This window comes from Canis lupus, chromosome 6 (genome assembly GCF_003254725.2).
Source record: "Canis lupus dingo isolate Sandy chromosome 6, ASM325472v2, whole genome shotgun sequence".
Lineage (NCBI taxonomy): Eukaryota > Metazoa > Chordata > Mammalia > Carnivora > Canidae > Canis > Canis lupus.
Window position 1 is genome coordinate 40,185,802 of NC_064248.1, and position 18,289 is coordinate 40,204,090.

General features: G+C 42.3%; 1 protein-coding gene across 5 annotated transcripts in view; it reads left to right on the top strand.

The window, feature by feature from the left end:
- Positions 1-18,289, top strand: part of LUC7L (LUC7 like) — a 35,772-nt gene that overhangs the window by 2,782 nt on the left and 14,701 nt on the right. For all 5 annotated transcript variants that reach the window (XM_025417214.3, XM_025417211.3, XM_025417215.2 and 2 more), the window contains 2 exons: positions 4,133-4,231; positions 16,452-16,562. In XM_025417214.3, the coding sequence (XP_025272999.1) occupies positions 4,133-4,231; positions 16,452-16,562 (210 nt within the window). The remainder of the gene's footprint in view (positions 1-4,132; positions 4,232-16,451; positions 16,563-18,289) is intronic.

The following is an 18,289-nucleotide window of genomic DNA, read 5'->3' on the forward strand; positions in this document are numbered from 1 at the left end:
AGGAGTCTGCTTCTCCCTTTCTGCCTGCTGCTCCCCCTTGCTTGTGTGTGCTTGAGCTCTCTGTCAAATGAATAAATTAAGAAAAAAAATCTTGGGGCATCTGGGTGGCTCAGCGGTTGAGCGTTGGTCTTCGGCTCAGGTCGTCATCCTGGGGTCCTGGGATCGAGTCCCACATCGGGCTCCCTGTATGGAGCCTGCTTCTCCCTCTGCCTGTGTCTCTGCCTTTCTCCGTGTCTCTCATGAATAAGTAAAAGAAATCTTAAAAATTAAATTTTAAAAAATTAAAAAAAAAAGACCACCACCATTTTCAGATTGTACAGCCACCTCATGGAATATGAAAACTGTTTGCTCATTTTAAGAGTCAAATGTGCATCCATTAGGAAATATTTTCTTTATGACTAATTGTTTTGTTTTTTGTTTTGTGTGTTTTTTTTTTTTTTTTTTACTGTTGTGTGTGGAGTGGCTTGTGGAAAGATTAGAGCTTCTCAAGCTGATCCTATAGAGAACAAATAGGAAGTGAATGGCAGACCCTATACCTTTGTTACCTGAGGTTTTATCTGTAGTTTGACCTGGTGTGGAGATAGGTTTTGCTGTAGATTGTTGTGGGTACCATCAGTGTAGATTAATAGCTTCCACTATTTTTTTTTTTTAAGATTTTACTTACATATTCATGAGACACACATACACACACAGAGGCAGAGACTATTAAAAAGTAATTCTGGGGCAGCCCGGGTGGCTCCCTGCTTCTCCCTCTGCCTGTGTCTCTGCCTCTCTCTCTCTCTCTCTCTCTCTCTCTCTCTCTCTGTAATACTGTTGAAGGAAGACCCTCTGTGTGTGTGTGTGTGTGTCGGGTGGGGGGGGGGCATGCATCATAACCTGGAATTGTTGATCAATCTTAGTGGGAGGAGCCAAAAGAAGCAGAGGGGGAGCAGAGGGATGAATGTGCATGAAAGTGAAGTATTTTAGTTTTTTGAGAGGGGGAGGTCAGATCCCTGGATAGTGTTGTTGCAGAATGCTGATGAGAAAAATAACTATAATGAAGGCATTTCCTACAATTATTTGTAGTGTTAGGTACAGATTGACTCATCAAATGTTTATTGAATAGCTGCTGTGTGCCCAGCACTAAGGATATGGTGCCAGTAAGATAAAATGTTTACTTTTTCCAATGGAGAAAGAGGACATGGAATAAATAAATAGATAACGGGTTATTTTAGGTAGAGTGATAAAAGGTTTCTCAGGGGCAGTGGAGCAGAGACTTGAACGGTGAGAAAGAACACATGTGCACAGGTTAGGGTTATGCCCTAGGTGAAAGATGGAGCCGAGGGACAGCAGGCATGCTGCTGCCGTGTCTGAAGTGGTGAGAGGGAGAGGCAGGCAGAGGCTGTGGAATGAGATGAGTTTTGAGAGGCCATGAACTGAGCAGGGTCACTCCGGTGTGGGGTTGGTGGGGGATGGCTCAGCAAGGGGAGTCTAACAAGAAGCAGACTGAGGAGGAGAAGGAAAAGGAAACCCAGGAGAGTCCATGTACTCGTGAAGATGCAGATGAACATGTCAGGGGCTGCTGAGGGTCGATTAGGGTGAGGATTGGAAAATTGGGTGGGGGTGCTTGTAAAAGATGAGCCTCACTGGTGTGGGCTCCGTGGAAGTGGCAAGTGAGGAGTAGAGTTGAATGATGGGTCTTCTGAGGAGTTTGTGTTTTGTGTAAAATTGAAAATGAAATGAATGTGATTAAATTTTTAGAGCATAGTGGCTAAATGAAGGTGGTTGTAACTTTCAGTCTTATAAGGACTGCTCCAGGACTAAGTTGTTGCTCAAAACCATCTCTTGTCATTAGAGAAGTGAGGCAAGAAGAAATGGAAGTTCTAGTTTTATTGAGGCTTAATGGGAAAATACAGTATTGGTTAAGGTGTTTGGGAGAGTAAGAAAGCTGGAGGGAGGGTAGTGTAACTTGTCTCAGTGGAAGAAATTTGGTTTTCCAAACATTCTGGAAAGCTTTTAGTACCCTTCCCTGTCAGCAGTGTGAGACCACCAGAGGGGAGAGAACACAGGTGTTTGTTCAGTAAAACAGATCTGACACACCAGACTTAACAACCTATTAAAATCTTGTGGAAGAGGACTTCTGTGGTATTTCAGCTCTGTTTGGTGTTTAGCTGCCAGGGGGGAATTGGCCAGTACTTCCCTGCCTCCTCAGCAAAGCTGAAGATCTACAGCCAGAGAGTAACCATGGCACCTAGGCCTGTCCTCAGCGTGAATTAACAGTGACTCCTTGAGAGTTCTCACCCAAATGAACACAGTGAATTTTTGCTTCAGGGGTGGTTCACTAATGTCAAAAATATTCTTGACAGTTGGAGTTTCTAGAATAGAATTTGATTTATACTTTTTTTTTTTAAGATTTTATTTATCTATTTATGATAGAGAGAGAGGCAGAGACACAGGAGGAGGGAGATGCAGGCTCCATGCCAGGAGCCCGACGTGGGACTTGATCCCGGGACTCCAGGATCACGCCCTAGGCCAAAGGCAGGCGCTAAACCACTGAGCCACCCAGGGATCCCCTGATTTATACTTAAGATGCTTAGTAGTAGAAGGTTTTAGTGCTTGCTTCTTCTGATGGTAGGTTTTCTTTGAGATACAGAGCTTTTATTAGCTTTTAAGCATTTCTGGTATCTGCCATTTATTTTGTAGTTATAGGGCTTTTCATTTGTGGAGACTTACTTTATTTTGTTTGTTTTTTTTAATATTTTATTTATTCATGAGAGACACAGAGACACACATGGGCAGATGGAGAAGAGAAGCAGGCTCCCTGCAGGGAGCCTGTTGCGGGACTTGGTCCCAGGACCCCTGGATCACGCCCTAACCTGAAGGCAGATGCTCAACCACTGAGCCACCCAGGCGTCCTTCCATGAAGTTTTTGAACTCAGCTGGACATAGTTGTAGTTTAAGCTTAAAGGAGGTCCTAGACTTTATAATTTTTGTTTACTAGTCAGTTAAATAGACACAAAGTGTGTGGACTTCACAGGTGTCTCCTCATTGTGATGCTGGGTTTTGTTAACTTGCACTATGTGACTTGATACTGTGATCCTTAGACTACAAACTTTCCTTTTGCTCTCCTTTTCCTTTGGCCACCTTTTGCTTGATGGCCATAGGTGGAGGGTGCCATCACAGAGATCTGCACTCTTAGTTAAGAAATATACTTTTGTCTAATTGTTCTACATGTGCTTACAACATGTGCACATTAGGCTACTCTTACTGGTAACAACCTTTTGTTTCTCAAACAGGGCAACTGAGTGGCCCGATTCTATGTCTCCAGTTCTATCCAGGGTCATTTACTAGGTTAGGACAATGTTAGGGGGAATTTTTGACTATAAATTGGCCAATTCTGTTGCCTTCTGCCTTCTGGTATACAAAGAGATACACAAAGCCAAGCATTAGGTTGTGTTGTAATTGCCAAAACCTGATTGCTCTCTGCTCTTTCCTTTTCCTTGCCTCTACACCTTAAGCATTGAGCAACTTGCATAGTGAAGATTACAAGAAGGAATGCCTAGAAGTTCATTCTGTTGATAATACTCTTGTTTTCTGGCTCTTTCCTTGTAATCTCTCCCCTCCTCCACGCTGCTGTTTGCTGAGTAGATGCTGCTGCCTTGCTGCTGCTCCTTTTTTTTTTTTTTTTTTTAAGATTTATTTATTTACTTAACTTAGAGCTTGAGTGGGGAGAGGGGCAGAGTAGGAGAGAATCCCAGGCTGGCTGGCAGGGAGCCTGATGTGGGGCCACACTGAGATCATGACCTGAAAGAGTTGGATATTCAACTGTCTGAGCCACCCAGGTGCCCCACTGGATAGGCTTTTCTTCTATGACGGATGCAAAAATACAACTAGCAAAAGCTAATTAATAATGGTTTTCATAAATAGTCCAATTATCTCTAGGTCTAAAAGAGACAGAAACTTTCACAGTTAAAGTCATAATAATCAGGGTGAAAGAGAAATAAGGTTTCTTGGGTATATACTGTTTCTTAACATTTTTATTATAGTTTAGTATTCAAAAAGGTATTTATTTTGGTGACAGTTGAAACACCAGATCATATGCTTTTTACGATGCATAGATGTTCATGTGTAAATTTTTGTTTCTTTCTCACAGCGCATGGATTTAGGAGAATGTACCAAAATCCACGACTTGGCCCTCCGAGCAGATTATGAGATTGCAAGTAAAGAAAGGGACCTGTTTTTTGAATTAGATGTAAGTTTTATTTTGTGTTAATTTCTCCCTACTGTGAAGAGCCAAATATCAACTAACAAGAATAACGTAACATTTGTAAGTTATAAAGCAAAATAACAAAAGAGATAACTTATTACTCTACCACTCAGACTGGGAGCTAGGACATGGCCAGTACTATCTGGTGTCTACCTGTAAGTCCACTACCCCAATGCTGTTGTGCATTTTGTACATATTGTTTCCTTTTAATGTGTTATTACATATTTCTCTGATTCCTTGAACTCTGTGTTTTTGTTTTTATGCCTTACGATATATAATTTCATAACATATTCTTTAATAACTTTATTTTTTTCGTTCAGTGTTCTGTTTCTGTTGACCCATTTTGTTGGCTATGGTTTATTTTCATTGTTGCTTGAGTATTCCCCCAAGCTCTATTCATTATTTATAGATTAATTGGGTTGATTCAGAGATTTGTTTTTCCTATTACAAACAGTATTATGAATGTTTTTAAATATATTCTCGGCGTACACATAGTAGGATTTATCCAGGTCTTTTCCGAGGAGAGGAATTGCTGGCTTGTACAGGATACGTGTGTTCATCTTTACAAGATAGTTCTGTAACGGTGTCCTTTTTCTCTTTTGTTTCTGTTGTTGATAAAGATATAGTATCAATTTATAACCCAGTAGTAATGTTAAATTTTTGGAGTTTAGTGTTTTTTTTTTTTTTTTTTTAAGATTTTATTTATTGATTCATAGACAGAGAGAGAGAGAGGCAGAGACACAGGCAGAGGGAGAAGCAGGCTCCATGCAGGGAGCCCAATGTGGGACTACATCCTGGGTCTCCAGGATCACACCCCGGGCTGCGGGTGGCGCCAAACCGCTGCGCCACCGGGGCTGCCCAGTTTAGTGGTTTAAAAATGGAATTTCACAACTTTTAAAAAAATTGTTGCCTCCCAAAGGAATCTTTTTTAAGACCTTTTTTGTAATCTGTCCCCTACCCCTCTGAGATTTTTGTTCCCACAGAACCCTGTATAGTAAGTAGCTTATGTGCTGTGGTCCTTTCAGGCCACAAACCATTGTGGACCTAAGATTTTTTTTCACCCTTTAATAGCAGGGTTCATCCTTTCCCATTGAGAGTGCAGAATTTAGAGTCACTCCATTTATGTTTTCTCTTTTTCCTAATCCTCCATCACTAGTATGACCAGAGGTCAGTGAAGGGGTTTGGTGGCATTCAGATTCCTAAGTGATGGGGAAGGTACAGAGCTTGGTGTGAGGAAGCCAAGGAAAGATGTCTCCTCCTCACCAGAAGACACTTTAAAGGAGAGACTCTGTTTAAATCAGTAGTCTTGTGATTAAAATTAATGATTCTTTCCCAGATTCATTCTTTAACCACAGTGTGCTGTCAATGTTGAATCTTTAACTAAAAATGCCTTTAGCAACAGCTTGACTAAGAGTAGAGGGTTGGAAAGGAAATTTATCTATACTGTGAATTTTCATTCTTCAATAAGCTGCAGATGCTTATGCAAAGAAGCCATTACTAGGGACATCAAGGTTTCAGAGATTGATAAGTGCATAGGTATATATTTTGAAATCTCAGTTATACTCATGGTTTCTGGACTACAAGTCTTAGTGTTTCTACTAACTCAGAATGTGAGTATTTTTTTTTTGTTTTAAGATTTTATTTATCTGTTAGAAGATACGCACGTGCACAGAGAGGAGGTTCCACATGGGAGCCTGACATGGGACTCTGACCCATGAGATCATAACCTGAGCCGAAGACAGCCACCCAGGCTCCCTCAGTGCATTTTTAAAAATTTATTTATTTTTTAATTTAATTTAATTTAATTTAATTATTTTTTATTTTTTGCATTTTTTTAATGACCCGATGAATTTAAAGTTAGAAAACAGATTAATAGAAAAAATGGAGTCACTGAGATGCACAGAGTCATTTAGTATATTTTGAAGGAGGTGTATTTTGCCAGTGTGAAGAAAGTAGGGTGTTTTTAATGAATATTGATGAAAACTATGCATTAGCCAGTAGGAAAATACCCAGTTGTATCCCCAGGAAATGAATTTTGTTGTTTTGATGCTTTGACGTATAGAAGCTATAAGAGAAAGATTAGATTATTCATTTGTATAAAATTTAAAATTTAGCATATTAAAAATACCTGTACACCTGCTTGGCTCATTCCTAAGAGCATGTGACTATTGATCTTGGGATCACAAGTTTGACCTTATGTTGGGTGTGGAGATTACTGGGGGAAAAAAGTTCCCATATATAATGAGAATAAACTGGGACAATATTTGTAGTGTGTGTGATGATGGGCTAGTTATCTTTATATGTAAAATTCATCACGATTGACACGAATGGTGTATCAATGGTTCAATAGAAAATGGGCAAAAGATAGAAAAGGACGTTTCCTAGTTGGCACATAATCCTATGTCAGGTGCTCATCCTTACTCAGAACTGAAGAAATGGAGGATTTCTTTTTTTTTTTTTTTTAAGATTTTATTTATTTATTCATGAGAGACACAGAGGCAGAGACATAGGCAGAGGGAGATGTAGGCTCCCCGTGGGGAGCCTGATGCGGGACTCAATCCCAGGACCCCAGGATTACCACCTGAGCTGAAAGCAGAGGCTTAACCACTGAGCCACCCAAGTGCCCCAGAAATGGAGGATTAAATAATCCTGGTACACCTCCTGGATAACTCAACATCTCCCGATGTGAAAGCACTTGTTAGCATGGTCAGTTCTAAGATTCTATCTCACTGATAGACTTGCACATAAAGCTAAATTTGTTCTAGAATATTTCTATAGCATTTATAACTGCAAAAAAACAGGAACCAAGTAGCTGTCCTCAGTAAGGGACTGCCTAAATCACAGTTGCTGTTTAGGACGAAATGATGTATAGCTGTGAAAAGAGAATTGAGCAAGTTCACTGTATTGTTGATGTGAAATTATCTACATGATGGGTTAAGTGGATATGCAATGTCTGATATGATGCTTCCATAGTGTTTATTTAACTTACTCTTTTAGAAGATTTTATTTGAGAGAGAGCACACAGGTGTACACGAAGTGTGGGGGAGGTGGGGAGCAGGATAGAGGAGCAGAGGAAGAGGAAGACTCCATGCAGAGCAAAAGTCAGATACAGGATTCAGTCTCATAACCTCTGAGATCATGACCTGAGCCGAAATCAAGAGTTGGACCCTTAACTGACTGAGCCACCTGGGTGCCCCTTAGTGTGTGCGCGTTTTTTTAAGATACTATTTTTTTTTTTTTAAGATCTATTTATTTTAGAGAAAGAGAGGGTGGGCGTGCACACAGGTGGTAGGAGGGGCGGGGAGGGGGCAGGGGGGAAGGAGCATCTTCCCCACTAAGTGCAGAGCTGGACATGGGCCTCAATCCCATGACCCTAAGATTGTGACTTGAGCTGAAACCAAGAGTCGGACACTGACCCAGGTGCTTCATGTCTTGTTTTTGTTGTTGTTGTGGTGGTTTTAAAGATTTATTTTTTCATGAGAGACACAGAGAGAGGCAGAGACATAGGCAGAGAGAAGGCTCCCTGTGGGGAGCCCCGATGGGAACTCGATCCCAGGACCCTGGGGTCACGCCCTGAGCCAAAGGCAGCCTCTCAATGGCTGAGGCACCCAGGCATTTCTTGTCTTGTGTTTTTTTTTTTTTTTTTAATTTTTATTTATTTATGATAGTCACACACAGAGAGAGAGAGAGGCAGAGACATAGGCAGAGGGAGAAGCAGGCTCCATGCACTGGGAGCCCGACGTAGAATTCGATCCCGGGTCTCCAGGATCGCGCCCTGGGCCAAAGGCAGGCGCTAAACCGCTGTGCCACCTGGGGATTCCCTCTTGTCTTGTTTTTTAAACAATGTTTTAAATTGTGTACATCTTTATTTTTACTTATTTTTATGTGAGCTCTGTGCACTTCACGACCCTGTAATCAAGAGTTACATGCTCTACCCACTGAGCCAGCCAAGTGCCCCTCCACAGTTTGTGTGTTTTTTAAACAAGGCTGTTGTACACCTATTAATATGTTCAGATGAGCAGAGAGATGTTCCTATATATAGGAATTAGGTTTTCATTTTAAAAGGTAACCACCCCTCCCCTCTACCCCTTAAAAATCATTTTTGATCTTATAGATGGTTCATATTAAAATGTTTGATAACAAGTGCTGTAAACACGTGGAAAAGGTCCTCCTACCCTGAGGAATAAAGGTCAGCTTGCAGTAGCTGTATTTGAAGGAGGGTAGTCAGGGCATAGTCTGCATGTGAAATGCATATATGTACTTCTTGCAGAACTCTGCTGTTGGGAACATATCTTAGGGATATGTGCAAAAGAGTACATAGAAAAGATGCTCATTGCAACCGTTTTTTATTTTATTTTATTTTGAATATTTTATTCATGAGAAGCAGAGAGAGAGATAGGTAGGGAGCCTGATGCGGGACTTGATCCTGAGATCCCAGGATCACAACCTGAGCCAAAGGCAGATGCTCAACCACGGAGCCACCCAGGCGTCCCTGCAACCTTTTTTTAAAGGGAGAAAAAGAAGCTATAATGAAGCTTAATGGTGAACGAGTTACCAAAATTGTCTTGTCACACAGTGGAATGTTGCTTTGTAAAGCCAGAAGATATCTCTGGGTGTTAGGGAGGGAGATTTTTAAAAAGTTTCTCCATTGGCTTTTAATATAATTCACATGCCATAAAATTTACCCAAGGTTCTCTTTTGTTTCTTTAAAGTAAACACCATACCCAGCATGGAGCCCTTAAGTTTTGTGTGTTTTTTTTTTTTTTATTAAAGATTTTATTTATTTATTCATGAGAGACACACAGAGAAAGAGAGAGGCAGAGACACACAGGCAGAGGGAGAAGCAGGCTCCACACAGGGAGCCCGAGGTGGGTCCCGATCCCGGGACTCCAGGATCATGCCCTGGGCCGAAGGCAGGCACCAAACTGCTGAGCCACCCAGGGATCCCTGGAGCCCTTAAGTTTTTAATTTATATATATCAATAGTGTTTGCATGTACATGGGTTACTCTTAACTACAGTGATTAAAAGTGGCCTGGCTGTAAAATACCAGGCTAAGACAACTTTTTATCTCCTTAGTTTTGCAGAATACACTTTTATGGAAAAATAAAGCTTTTCTCAAAATACAGATTTATTAAGTTAATTTGATGAAAATTGGTTTTTAAATCTTTTCATAGGTAGTGCACGTTCACTCTGGGAGATTCCAGAGGTCTAAAAGGCTCCCCTTTCCATGTGACCAACCACGAAGTCAGTTTCATCTTTTAAAGATAGCTGATTCAGGATGAACAGATAGGTTTATCAGAAAGGCTAGATGTGGTTTTTCTTGTCGAAATTGCAGTTTTGAGAAGCAGAATCCTTCAGAAACATTTTAGCCAGCTGTGATCAGTGGGCTGACTCTTGCTAATCCTGACCTACAGACTATTGTAGTCAGGTCAGTGCGAAAGCTTTGCATACCAATGGTCCTGCTAAGACAGCCATGCCTTTTATTAGTTCTTTCATGAAAGAAAACCTTTTTTAAAACTTGAGTTTTTAATTGATTTGCTAATTCTTGGTACATTAGTTTAAAATTCTCTTTTTTTTTTAATTTTTATTTATTTATGATAGTCACAGAGAGAGAAAGAGAGAGAGGCAGAGACACAGGCAGAGGGAGAAGCAGGCTCCGTGCACCGGGAGCCTGATGTAGGATTCGATCCCGGGTCTCCAGGATCGCGCCCTGGGCCAAAGGCAGGCGCCAAACCGCTGCGCCACCCAGGGATCCCTAAAATTCTGTCTTTAGGGGCTCCTGGGTGGCTCACCTCAGGGCGTGATCCCCAGTCTTGGGATCAAGTTCCACGTCGGTCTCGGCCCCCCACGGGGAGCCCGGTTCTCCATCAGCCTATGTCTGCCCCTCTCTCCTGTGTCGCATATGAATAAATAAATCTTAAAATAAAATTCTGTGTTTATAGAAGGCATTATTTACAGAGAGCATTAAGATCTATTTTCATAATTAGTTGCTGAATTTATAGATTGACATTTGACTTTCAGTAGGTCTTTTTTAAGAGCTCAGCCCTTTTTGGGATTCCTGGGTGGCTCAGCGGTTTAGCATCTGCCTTCAGCCCAGGGCATGATCCTGGAGACCCGGGATCGAGTCCCACGTCAGGCTCCCTGTGTGGAGCCTGCTTCTCCCTCTGCCTGTGTCTCTCATGAATGAATAAATAGGTAAATCTTAAAAAAAAAAAAAATTCAGCTCTTTTTACAAATTTAAAATATTTAAGCAATTTTTAAGAAGCTATCCTACAAGGATATTTGCTTATGTATGAGAAGACATAAAATGTTCATTGGATCATTTTGAAATAGTGAAAATACCCAGATAGGTTTGGTTTTGAAGGGGCTAAAGTAGTTGCCTTACAGTGAAATGAAATACTGCATTAGCTGTGGATGGCAGAAGAAGGCATATCTGTTGATGTGAAGAAGAAAAAATGGAAAGTTGCCATACTGTTTGGTGGAATGAGAATTGTGTATTTAGGTTTGCATCCTAATGCAATTTAAAAAAGAACGTACCAAATGTTCTTATACCAACAAGAACAGCTTGCTTCTTACCTTCCACAAGCTGATCTTGGTTGGTTAGATTTGTAGCAGTGTTTCAGAGCAGTCTCTGGAGGCCTGTGTCACATGGCCAGTTCAAGGATTGGCTCTGGGTCAGAATTCTGAGGCTCTGCTGGCTCAAAGGAAGCAGGGAGTTGTGCTCATAGAACTGTTAACAGTTTAAAGCTATGCTTACACGGATTATTTTTCTGTAGAAAAAGACTAAGGTTGATTTACCAGGGCTTCCTTGACTGATTTGAGAAAGCAAGAGATCTCACCCATGCGTCATGCGTAAGGGTGGGAGAGGCGGAGGGAAAGAGAACCTGAAGTGGATCTGCTGAGTGCAGAACCCTTCACGGGACTCAATCCCACGACCCTGAGATAGGACCCTGGCTTCTCACGGATCTCCAGACAAACCGCACACCTCAGTCATTTCATCTGTGAACACGTCAGCTTTGCCATTGCCATGGGTATGGAGACTTGGTATCATCCTTGATGGTGACAATCTACTTGACGTGTCTTGAAGAACGTGTTACTGAGAAACTTTAAAGATACAGAAGTGGGCAGGATAATGAAATTTCCGGGGTTTGTCTCCCAGTTTTCAGTGACTGTTGATGTGGAGACTCTTGTTTCATCTTTATCATTGTATTTCCCCACTGGATTTTTTTTTTTTTTTTTTTAGGGGTGGGTGAGTGACTCAGTCGATTAAGTGCTTGCCTTCAGCCCAGGCCACCGTCCCAGGGGTTTGGGATCAAGCCCCACGTTGGGCCCCTGCTCAGCAGGCCTGCTTTTTCTCTCTCCACGCCGCTCCCCCAGCTCATGCTTGATTTTTCTCTCTTTCTCTCAAGTCTTTTTTTAAAAAGAGATTAGGTTTTTGTAAGTAATCCCTACATTCAACATGGGGGCAAACCCACAACCCTGAGAAGTCGCATGCTCCACTGTCTGAGTGCCAGGCATCCCATGCCCCACTGCCCGTTCGGATTCCTTTGTACTAGCTGCTAGACAGAACTGCACTGCTAAACACTGTAAATACTACATCTAGAGGGAGGACTGTGTTAAAACCAGTCATTTTAAAAATAATTACTTAGTATGTGATAATGTTCAAATTTCTGAGATTGCTTCAAAAGGGATTCTTTTATAAAAGTTTTATTTCTTTGACTCAGGATTCAAAATAAGGGCTACACATTAGAATGCTTTGTAAGTCTTTTTAAATCTATTTGTTTGAAAAAATTTTTTAAAAGTCTCCGTGGATTTTGCTGATTATAACCTCATGATACCTTTTTAACATGTTTCCCCTAATCTTTACAACTTCTGTACTCTAGGAGTTAGATTTGGAGGCTTTATCATCAGATTTAAGTTCTTTTGTGACTGAAATATTTCAGAGGCAGAGCTTTGCACTTGCTGTTACATCACCTCACCTGGCACAGTGATCAGTTGGTTTGGTTGTTGCAGGCAGCCTTAACCTATTGATTGTCAAGGTCCCCTTCAGCTTCAGGTTTTGGCCTGATCCTTTAAGCAGCAGTCGAGGATTATTGCCTAATTGTAAGATGAGTTATTTCACTAAGGTTGCAGCATTACTTACTAATGTAAAAACGTGTGAAACCTCTCCACTCTGTTTTTCAGTCACCTGGGTGCCTCCAGAAGTAACCGATGTCTTCTGTTTCCTTTGGGGTTTATGTGGATACCTGAGGCAGACAGTGTCTATATTCTCTTTTATTTTTTTATATAGATGGTAATCTGTACACCTTGTTCTACACCTGCTGCTTTTTTTTTTTTTTTTTTTAACTTTTTAGTATATTTTTGTATAAAGTTCCTTATTCCTTTTTTGGCTATGTAGTATTTCAAAGGATGGGTGTCTAGTTTATATGACCAGTCCCCTGTTGATGGTTGTGGTGCTGCGTTACACGTTGCCATCATATGCACGTATCCAGGGGAGATTCCTAGATGCAGAACTGTTGGATCAGAACGGTATCTGGGGTTTTGATGGTACCATAGTGTTATCCAGTGGGGTGAATGCGTAATCCCACTAGCAGTGTAGAAGAGTTCTCCCATCTTCACATCTTTGCTAACAGTGAGTAACCATATTTGGGCATATTAAGAGGTATAGAAAGGTATTTCTTTGCGTAGGTATTGCCTGCCTGGACCCTCAACTTGAGCTTGGTGGGTGGAACCACTGGTGTTTTATCTGGGAGAAGGTGTCTCCCTATCTTTACCATTGGCTCCCTCTAGGTCAACACAGTCTCATCCTGACTGTGCCAGGGGCAGGCCTGATTTCTCGAAAGTACTTTGTCCAGAAATTCCTTAGGAAAGGGTGTAAAATGTTTTGCTACTAGGTAATCTGTATAAAGAACATTTTAAGGTGCACTGGGGTGGCTCGGTCGGTTTAACATCGGTCTTTGGCTCAGGTTGTGATCTAAGGGTCCTGGGACCAAGCCTTGCATCGAGGCTCCTTGCTCAGCGGGGAGCCCACTTCTCCCTCTCCACCTTGCTTGTGCTCTCTCTTACTTTCTGTCTCTCTCTCTCTCTCAAATAAGTAAATAAAATCTTTTTTTAAAAAAAACAAAATGACATTTAAAGTTTCTTAACTCGGGGATCCCTGGGTGGCGCAGCGGTTTAGCGCCTGTCTTTGGCCCAGGGCGCGATCCTGGAGACCCGGGATCGAATCCCACATCGGGCTCCCGGTGCATGGAGCCTGCTCCTCCCTCTGCCTGTGTCTCTGCCTCTCTCTCTCTCTCTCTCTCTCTCTCTCTCTCTGTGTGACTATCATTCATTCATAAATAAATAAATAACTCGAAAACTGGCAAGCAGCAATGTTAACACATTAATTTACCTTGTGAAAACGAGCATTTCTTTAGTGTCAATATATTGAAAATATAAAGATTTTGATTCTTCTTAATTTAATAAAAAAAGATAGTTAATTTTTTCCCCTAAATTGTCTTGCTTTGTGATGTTTTATTTGACAGGTTCTGAAACTACACATCCTAAATAATTTTCAGACTATCTTTAATATACCAAATGAGACCAGTTCTAATTATACCTACTTTTTCTATGTACAGATATAAAAATAATAGTTCCATTTACTAATTAAGTTGGATATCCTGGGTTAGAATCCCTTTATGACCTTGGGCAAGTTGTTTTAACTTTTTCTATTCATCCATGAACCAGGCTGGTGGTGACTGCCTCAGAGTTGTACACATTATGCGTAGGGCCTTTGGAGTCCTCATATCCTGGTGCCATCATTTAGTAGTTTGGAAACTACCTTAATTTCTTCATCTGGGAAATGGAGACCTTCACAGTTTCTAGGTGGCCATTTTAAGACATATGTGGACATGCAACATAGCACAAGGGCACGTGTTCCCTGTGACCAGCCTCAGGTTCCCTGATGTCTGGCCAGTGTCATTTCTACTGGGCTGGCAACAGCTGGGAACAGCACCACACAGTCCCGAGTGTGGAGGAATAGCCTCCAGCCACAGTGAGACTTCTCTGCCTACTTTGTGCCAGCACTGTGCTCAGGCATCCTCAGTAGTCCAGGTTTCATCATACCACTCTTCAGTCGTAGAGATTGGGTGACTTTGTAGTAAATGGTAGGTTGTGATAAGGTCTTAATTTGTAGACTTGAATACTTTTTTTTTTTTTTTAAGCTTTTATTTGAGAGAGAACATGAGTAGGGCAGGAAGGGGCAGAGGGAGGAGTAGAAGCAGGCCACCGGTGAGCAGGGAGCCACCATGTCAGCCTCAATTCCAGGACCCCGAGATCATGACCTGAGCCAAAGGCAGATGCGTAACCAATGGAGCCACTCAGGCCACCTGACATGAATTCCTTTTTTTTTTTTTTAATTATTTAAGTCATATATTTTTGGACTCAATCTGAAGTTGACAAACACATTGAGAAGAAGGGGCAGTCGAACAGTGCCATCTTTTAAAGGATGTGGCAGTTAAAAGATGTCTCTCTGTTGTGGCTATTCTATGTGTGAAGTTTGCCATTTAATTTTTAGCTTATCAGATGCCTGAGTCTGTAGCTAATTTGGGTTCTGCTGAAGCTGCAGCTGATTGCTTTAATTGGTCAGGGTGCTGGCAGGATTATCTCGTGGTCTGTTCCCCACTGGACCCCTGATGAGGGGATTTATGGGTCTGGTGCAGGTGTGAGATGGCTCTGTTTGGGTAGATAATAAGGGACTCTGCACCACAGACTCAGCACCTCTGTGTGGGTGTGGACCTGGGGCATTTGAGGTTAGTCTACTAGGCTCCTTTGTCCCATATGAGCACAGGTGGCATGTGACCTGTATCGGCTTGCTGGCAACTTGATCCTGGAGAGTTATCACCCTGTCAGCAGAGTTGGCAACCCTGTATCTTTCTGGGAAGTATAATACTTGCAGATAAACACTGATCATTTGCTTTCCTAATTGTTTGATTTGAACATAGTGAAATGTTTATCAGGGAATGTTTGGATGACCAACAACAGGAAAGAGATCCTGAACTCCAAAATTGAAGTAAAATTGGGAGTTGACCTTAGTGGACAATGATGCTTTAGCCTTTCTCCAAGCACCCTTGGGGGGCTTGGCACCATCACAGAGCCTCTTTGTCTTGACCTATGTCCAAGTATGCATTTATTTGAAACGAGCGTTTTCTGGAGGAGACTATAACCCTCTTGTCCATTCTAGTGTCACACTGATCCTCGGGGAGTGCTTTCTCTTGCCCATCTTTGGGTGGAGGGTCATAGATTATCGCCGTTTGGTCTGTTGGCCTTTCATCGGCTTTATATCACCTCCACCCAGAGGTTTTTCTTCTGTATTTTTTGGTGATAGATCCTGGTGCAGTCCTGTCCTCCTGTGCTACACTCCCTTGCTGTCATACTTAACACAGTGCCACCATCTGCAAGTGGACGAGTGGGTGTAAATTATGAGGTGCTGCTTGCTCATCACTGGTCCAAGCCTGACAGATATCCTATGTGTATGTTTTATATGGAGTTATGCTGGGGCCTTTGACTGGTCATGGCAAAATAATAACTGTCTAACACATGGAGCAGCTTATTGGTGTTTCCCCACAAGTCTTTTCAGAGTGAGCAATTAGATTTCTAGAGTTTCTATTCCATTATCTCTTTGGGTAAGTAGTAACCAGTTTTCCTGCTACTTTAGACAGGCAATAACTAATCATGCTCACAGCTCTCAGTAATATTTGTTCTATTGTTTTGTTTTGAGGTGGAAGGGGGAACTCTACCCTCAGAACATGAGGGAATAATATTTACGTGGCTCACACAGACCAGTGAGTACATCATCCGCACCCCCAACAGCTCACCAGAAGAGGGCCTCTGATACTAGTCCAGGCTTTCCTACCCCTCAGAGAACGCTATTAATTATGACCAAAAAAATTCTGGGAAATGTTATTGAGGGATGGGGGTCCTTTTACAAATTTTAGAAGTAAACAGATCAGATGAGAAGATAATGCTTCTAAATGATCACTTGGTTTAACAAAGCCCCTTGGTTTAATGTGATTATGGATGTGCTAGCTGTAGTGTAGCTTAAGATCTTCCCACTGAAGTTACAGGCTTTAAAACAACCAACCCAGGAGTATATGTCCTATTGAACTGATGGGTTCTAAGACCTTACTTGTAACTGATCATAGCTCTCTGCTTCTCCTGAGTTAGGCAATGGATCACTTGGAATCCTTTATTGCCGAGTGCGATCGGAGGACTGAGCTTGCCAAGAAGCGGCTAGCAGAGACGCAAGAGGAGATCAGTGCAGAAGTTTCTGCGAAGGTATGCCTGGGAGACTTTCTCCTTGAGTTGTCTGTACAGATCTGTGTCTTCTAAAAACCATTCTGCCAACAGGCTAGCAGCTTGCCATTATCACTGACAGTGCGCCTTTGAGGTGGACAGTCCTTGCTGCCTTGCTGCTTTTCAGTAAGAAGAGAAGGCTGCCCATGAGCTCGCAGCCCCCAGGAGCTGCTTGCTGCCCTGTCTCTGCCTCTACTGTACAGGCTTTTTTTTTTCTTTTTTTTTTAACTATGATGCCACAATTTTATTTTATTATTATTATTTTTTTAAGATTTTATTTATTCATGAGAGACAGAGAGAGAGAGGTAGAGACTCAGCCAGAGGGAGAAGCAGGCTCCATGCAGGGAGCCTGACATGGGACTCGATCCCGAGTCTCCAGGATCAGGCCCTGGGCTGAAGGCAGCGCCAAATCGCTGAGCCCCCCGGGCTGCCCTGTACAAGCTTATTAAAGTTTGCTTTTTTAACACCTCCACATAAAACAGGAAAGGGGGGACAGTTATTTGGGAAATGGTTAGACTGTGGGGCAGTTGTTCTGCACAGTAAAGAAGGTAGATCTGTGTGTCATGGGCCTGTCAGCACACCCCTCTACCCTTCCCCTCTTTGAGTGCAGCTGATGAGTCTCTTCGGTGTCTTTGCCTCTCAATTTTGTAAAAGTGTTGCTTAGAATATATGTAGTTGCAGAGGATGCCTGGCTGGCTCAGTGGTTGAGCATCTACCTTCAGCTCAGAGCGTGATCCCGGATTGAGTCCCACATCGGGCTCCTTGCATGGAGCCTGCTTCTCCCTCTGCCTGTGTCTCTACCTCTCTCTATCTCTCATGAGTAAATAAATAAAATCTTAAAAATATGTGCAGTTGCTAACTGGACCATAGGTGCTACCTTTTTTTTTTTTTTTTAATATTTATTTATTTATGATAGTCACACACAGAGAGAGAGAAAGAGAGAGAGGCAGAGACACAGGCAGAGGGAGAAGCAGGCTCCATGCACCGGGAGCCCGACATGGGATTCGATCCCGGGTCTCCAGGATCGTGCCCTGGGCCAAAGGCAGGCGCTAAACTGCTGCGCCACCCAGGGATCCCTTCTACCTTATTTCTAAAATTAAATCCCAATTGATTAGACATTTTGCATATGTTACAAGTTTACGCATTTAAACCTGGACGTTTTGTGGCCCTTACCAGGTTGAAGCATGATAGAAGATGTGAGAAGAGACAGCCTAGAAAGTGACCACCATGATGACTTTGGCAACCATTTTGGAAGTGACAGGGATGCTGCTGCTCTTACTGGAATGCAGCACACAGGTTTAGTTTAAGGTCACAGACACAATGGGGCCAGTTAGGATGTCAAAATTGTTACAGTTTGCTTGTGATCCAGCAAAGATCTTGGCTATTTCATTTCATTTAATTTTGGTGGAACAGATTAGAAGTATAGCAGGAAAAACACTCATTGTCTCTGTGTTAAGATCTTTTGGTTTTAGGGACACCCGGGTAACTCTGGTTGAGCATCTGCTTTTCGCTTAGGTGGTGATCCTGGGGTCCTGGGATTGAGGCCCACCTCAGGGCTTCCTGCTCAGCGGGGACTCTGCTTCTCCTTCTCCTTCTGCCTGCTGCTCCCCCTTTCTTGTGTGTACTTCAGCTCTGTCAAGTGAATGAATAAAAAAAAGAAATCTTGGGGCACCTGGGTCCCTCAGCGATTGAGCGTCTGCCTTCGGCTC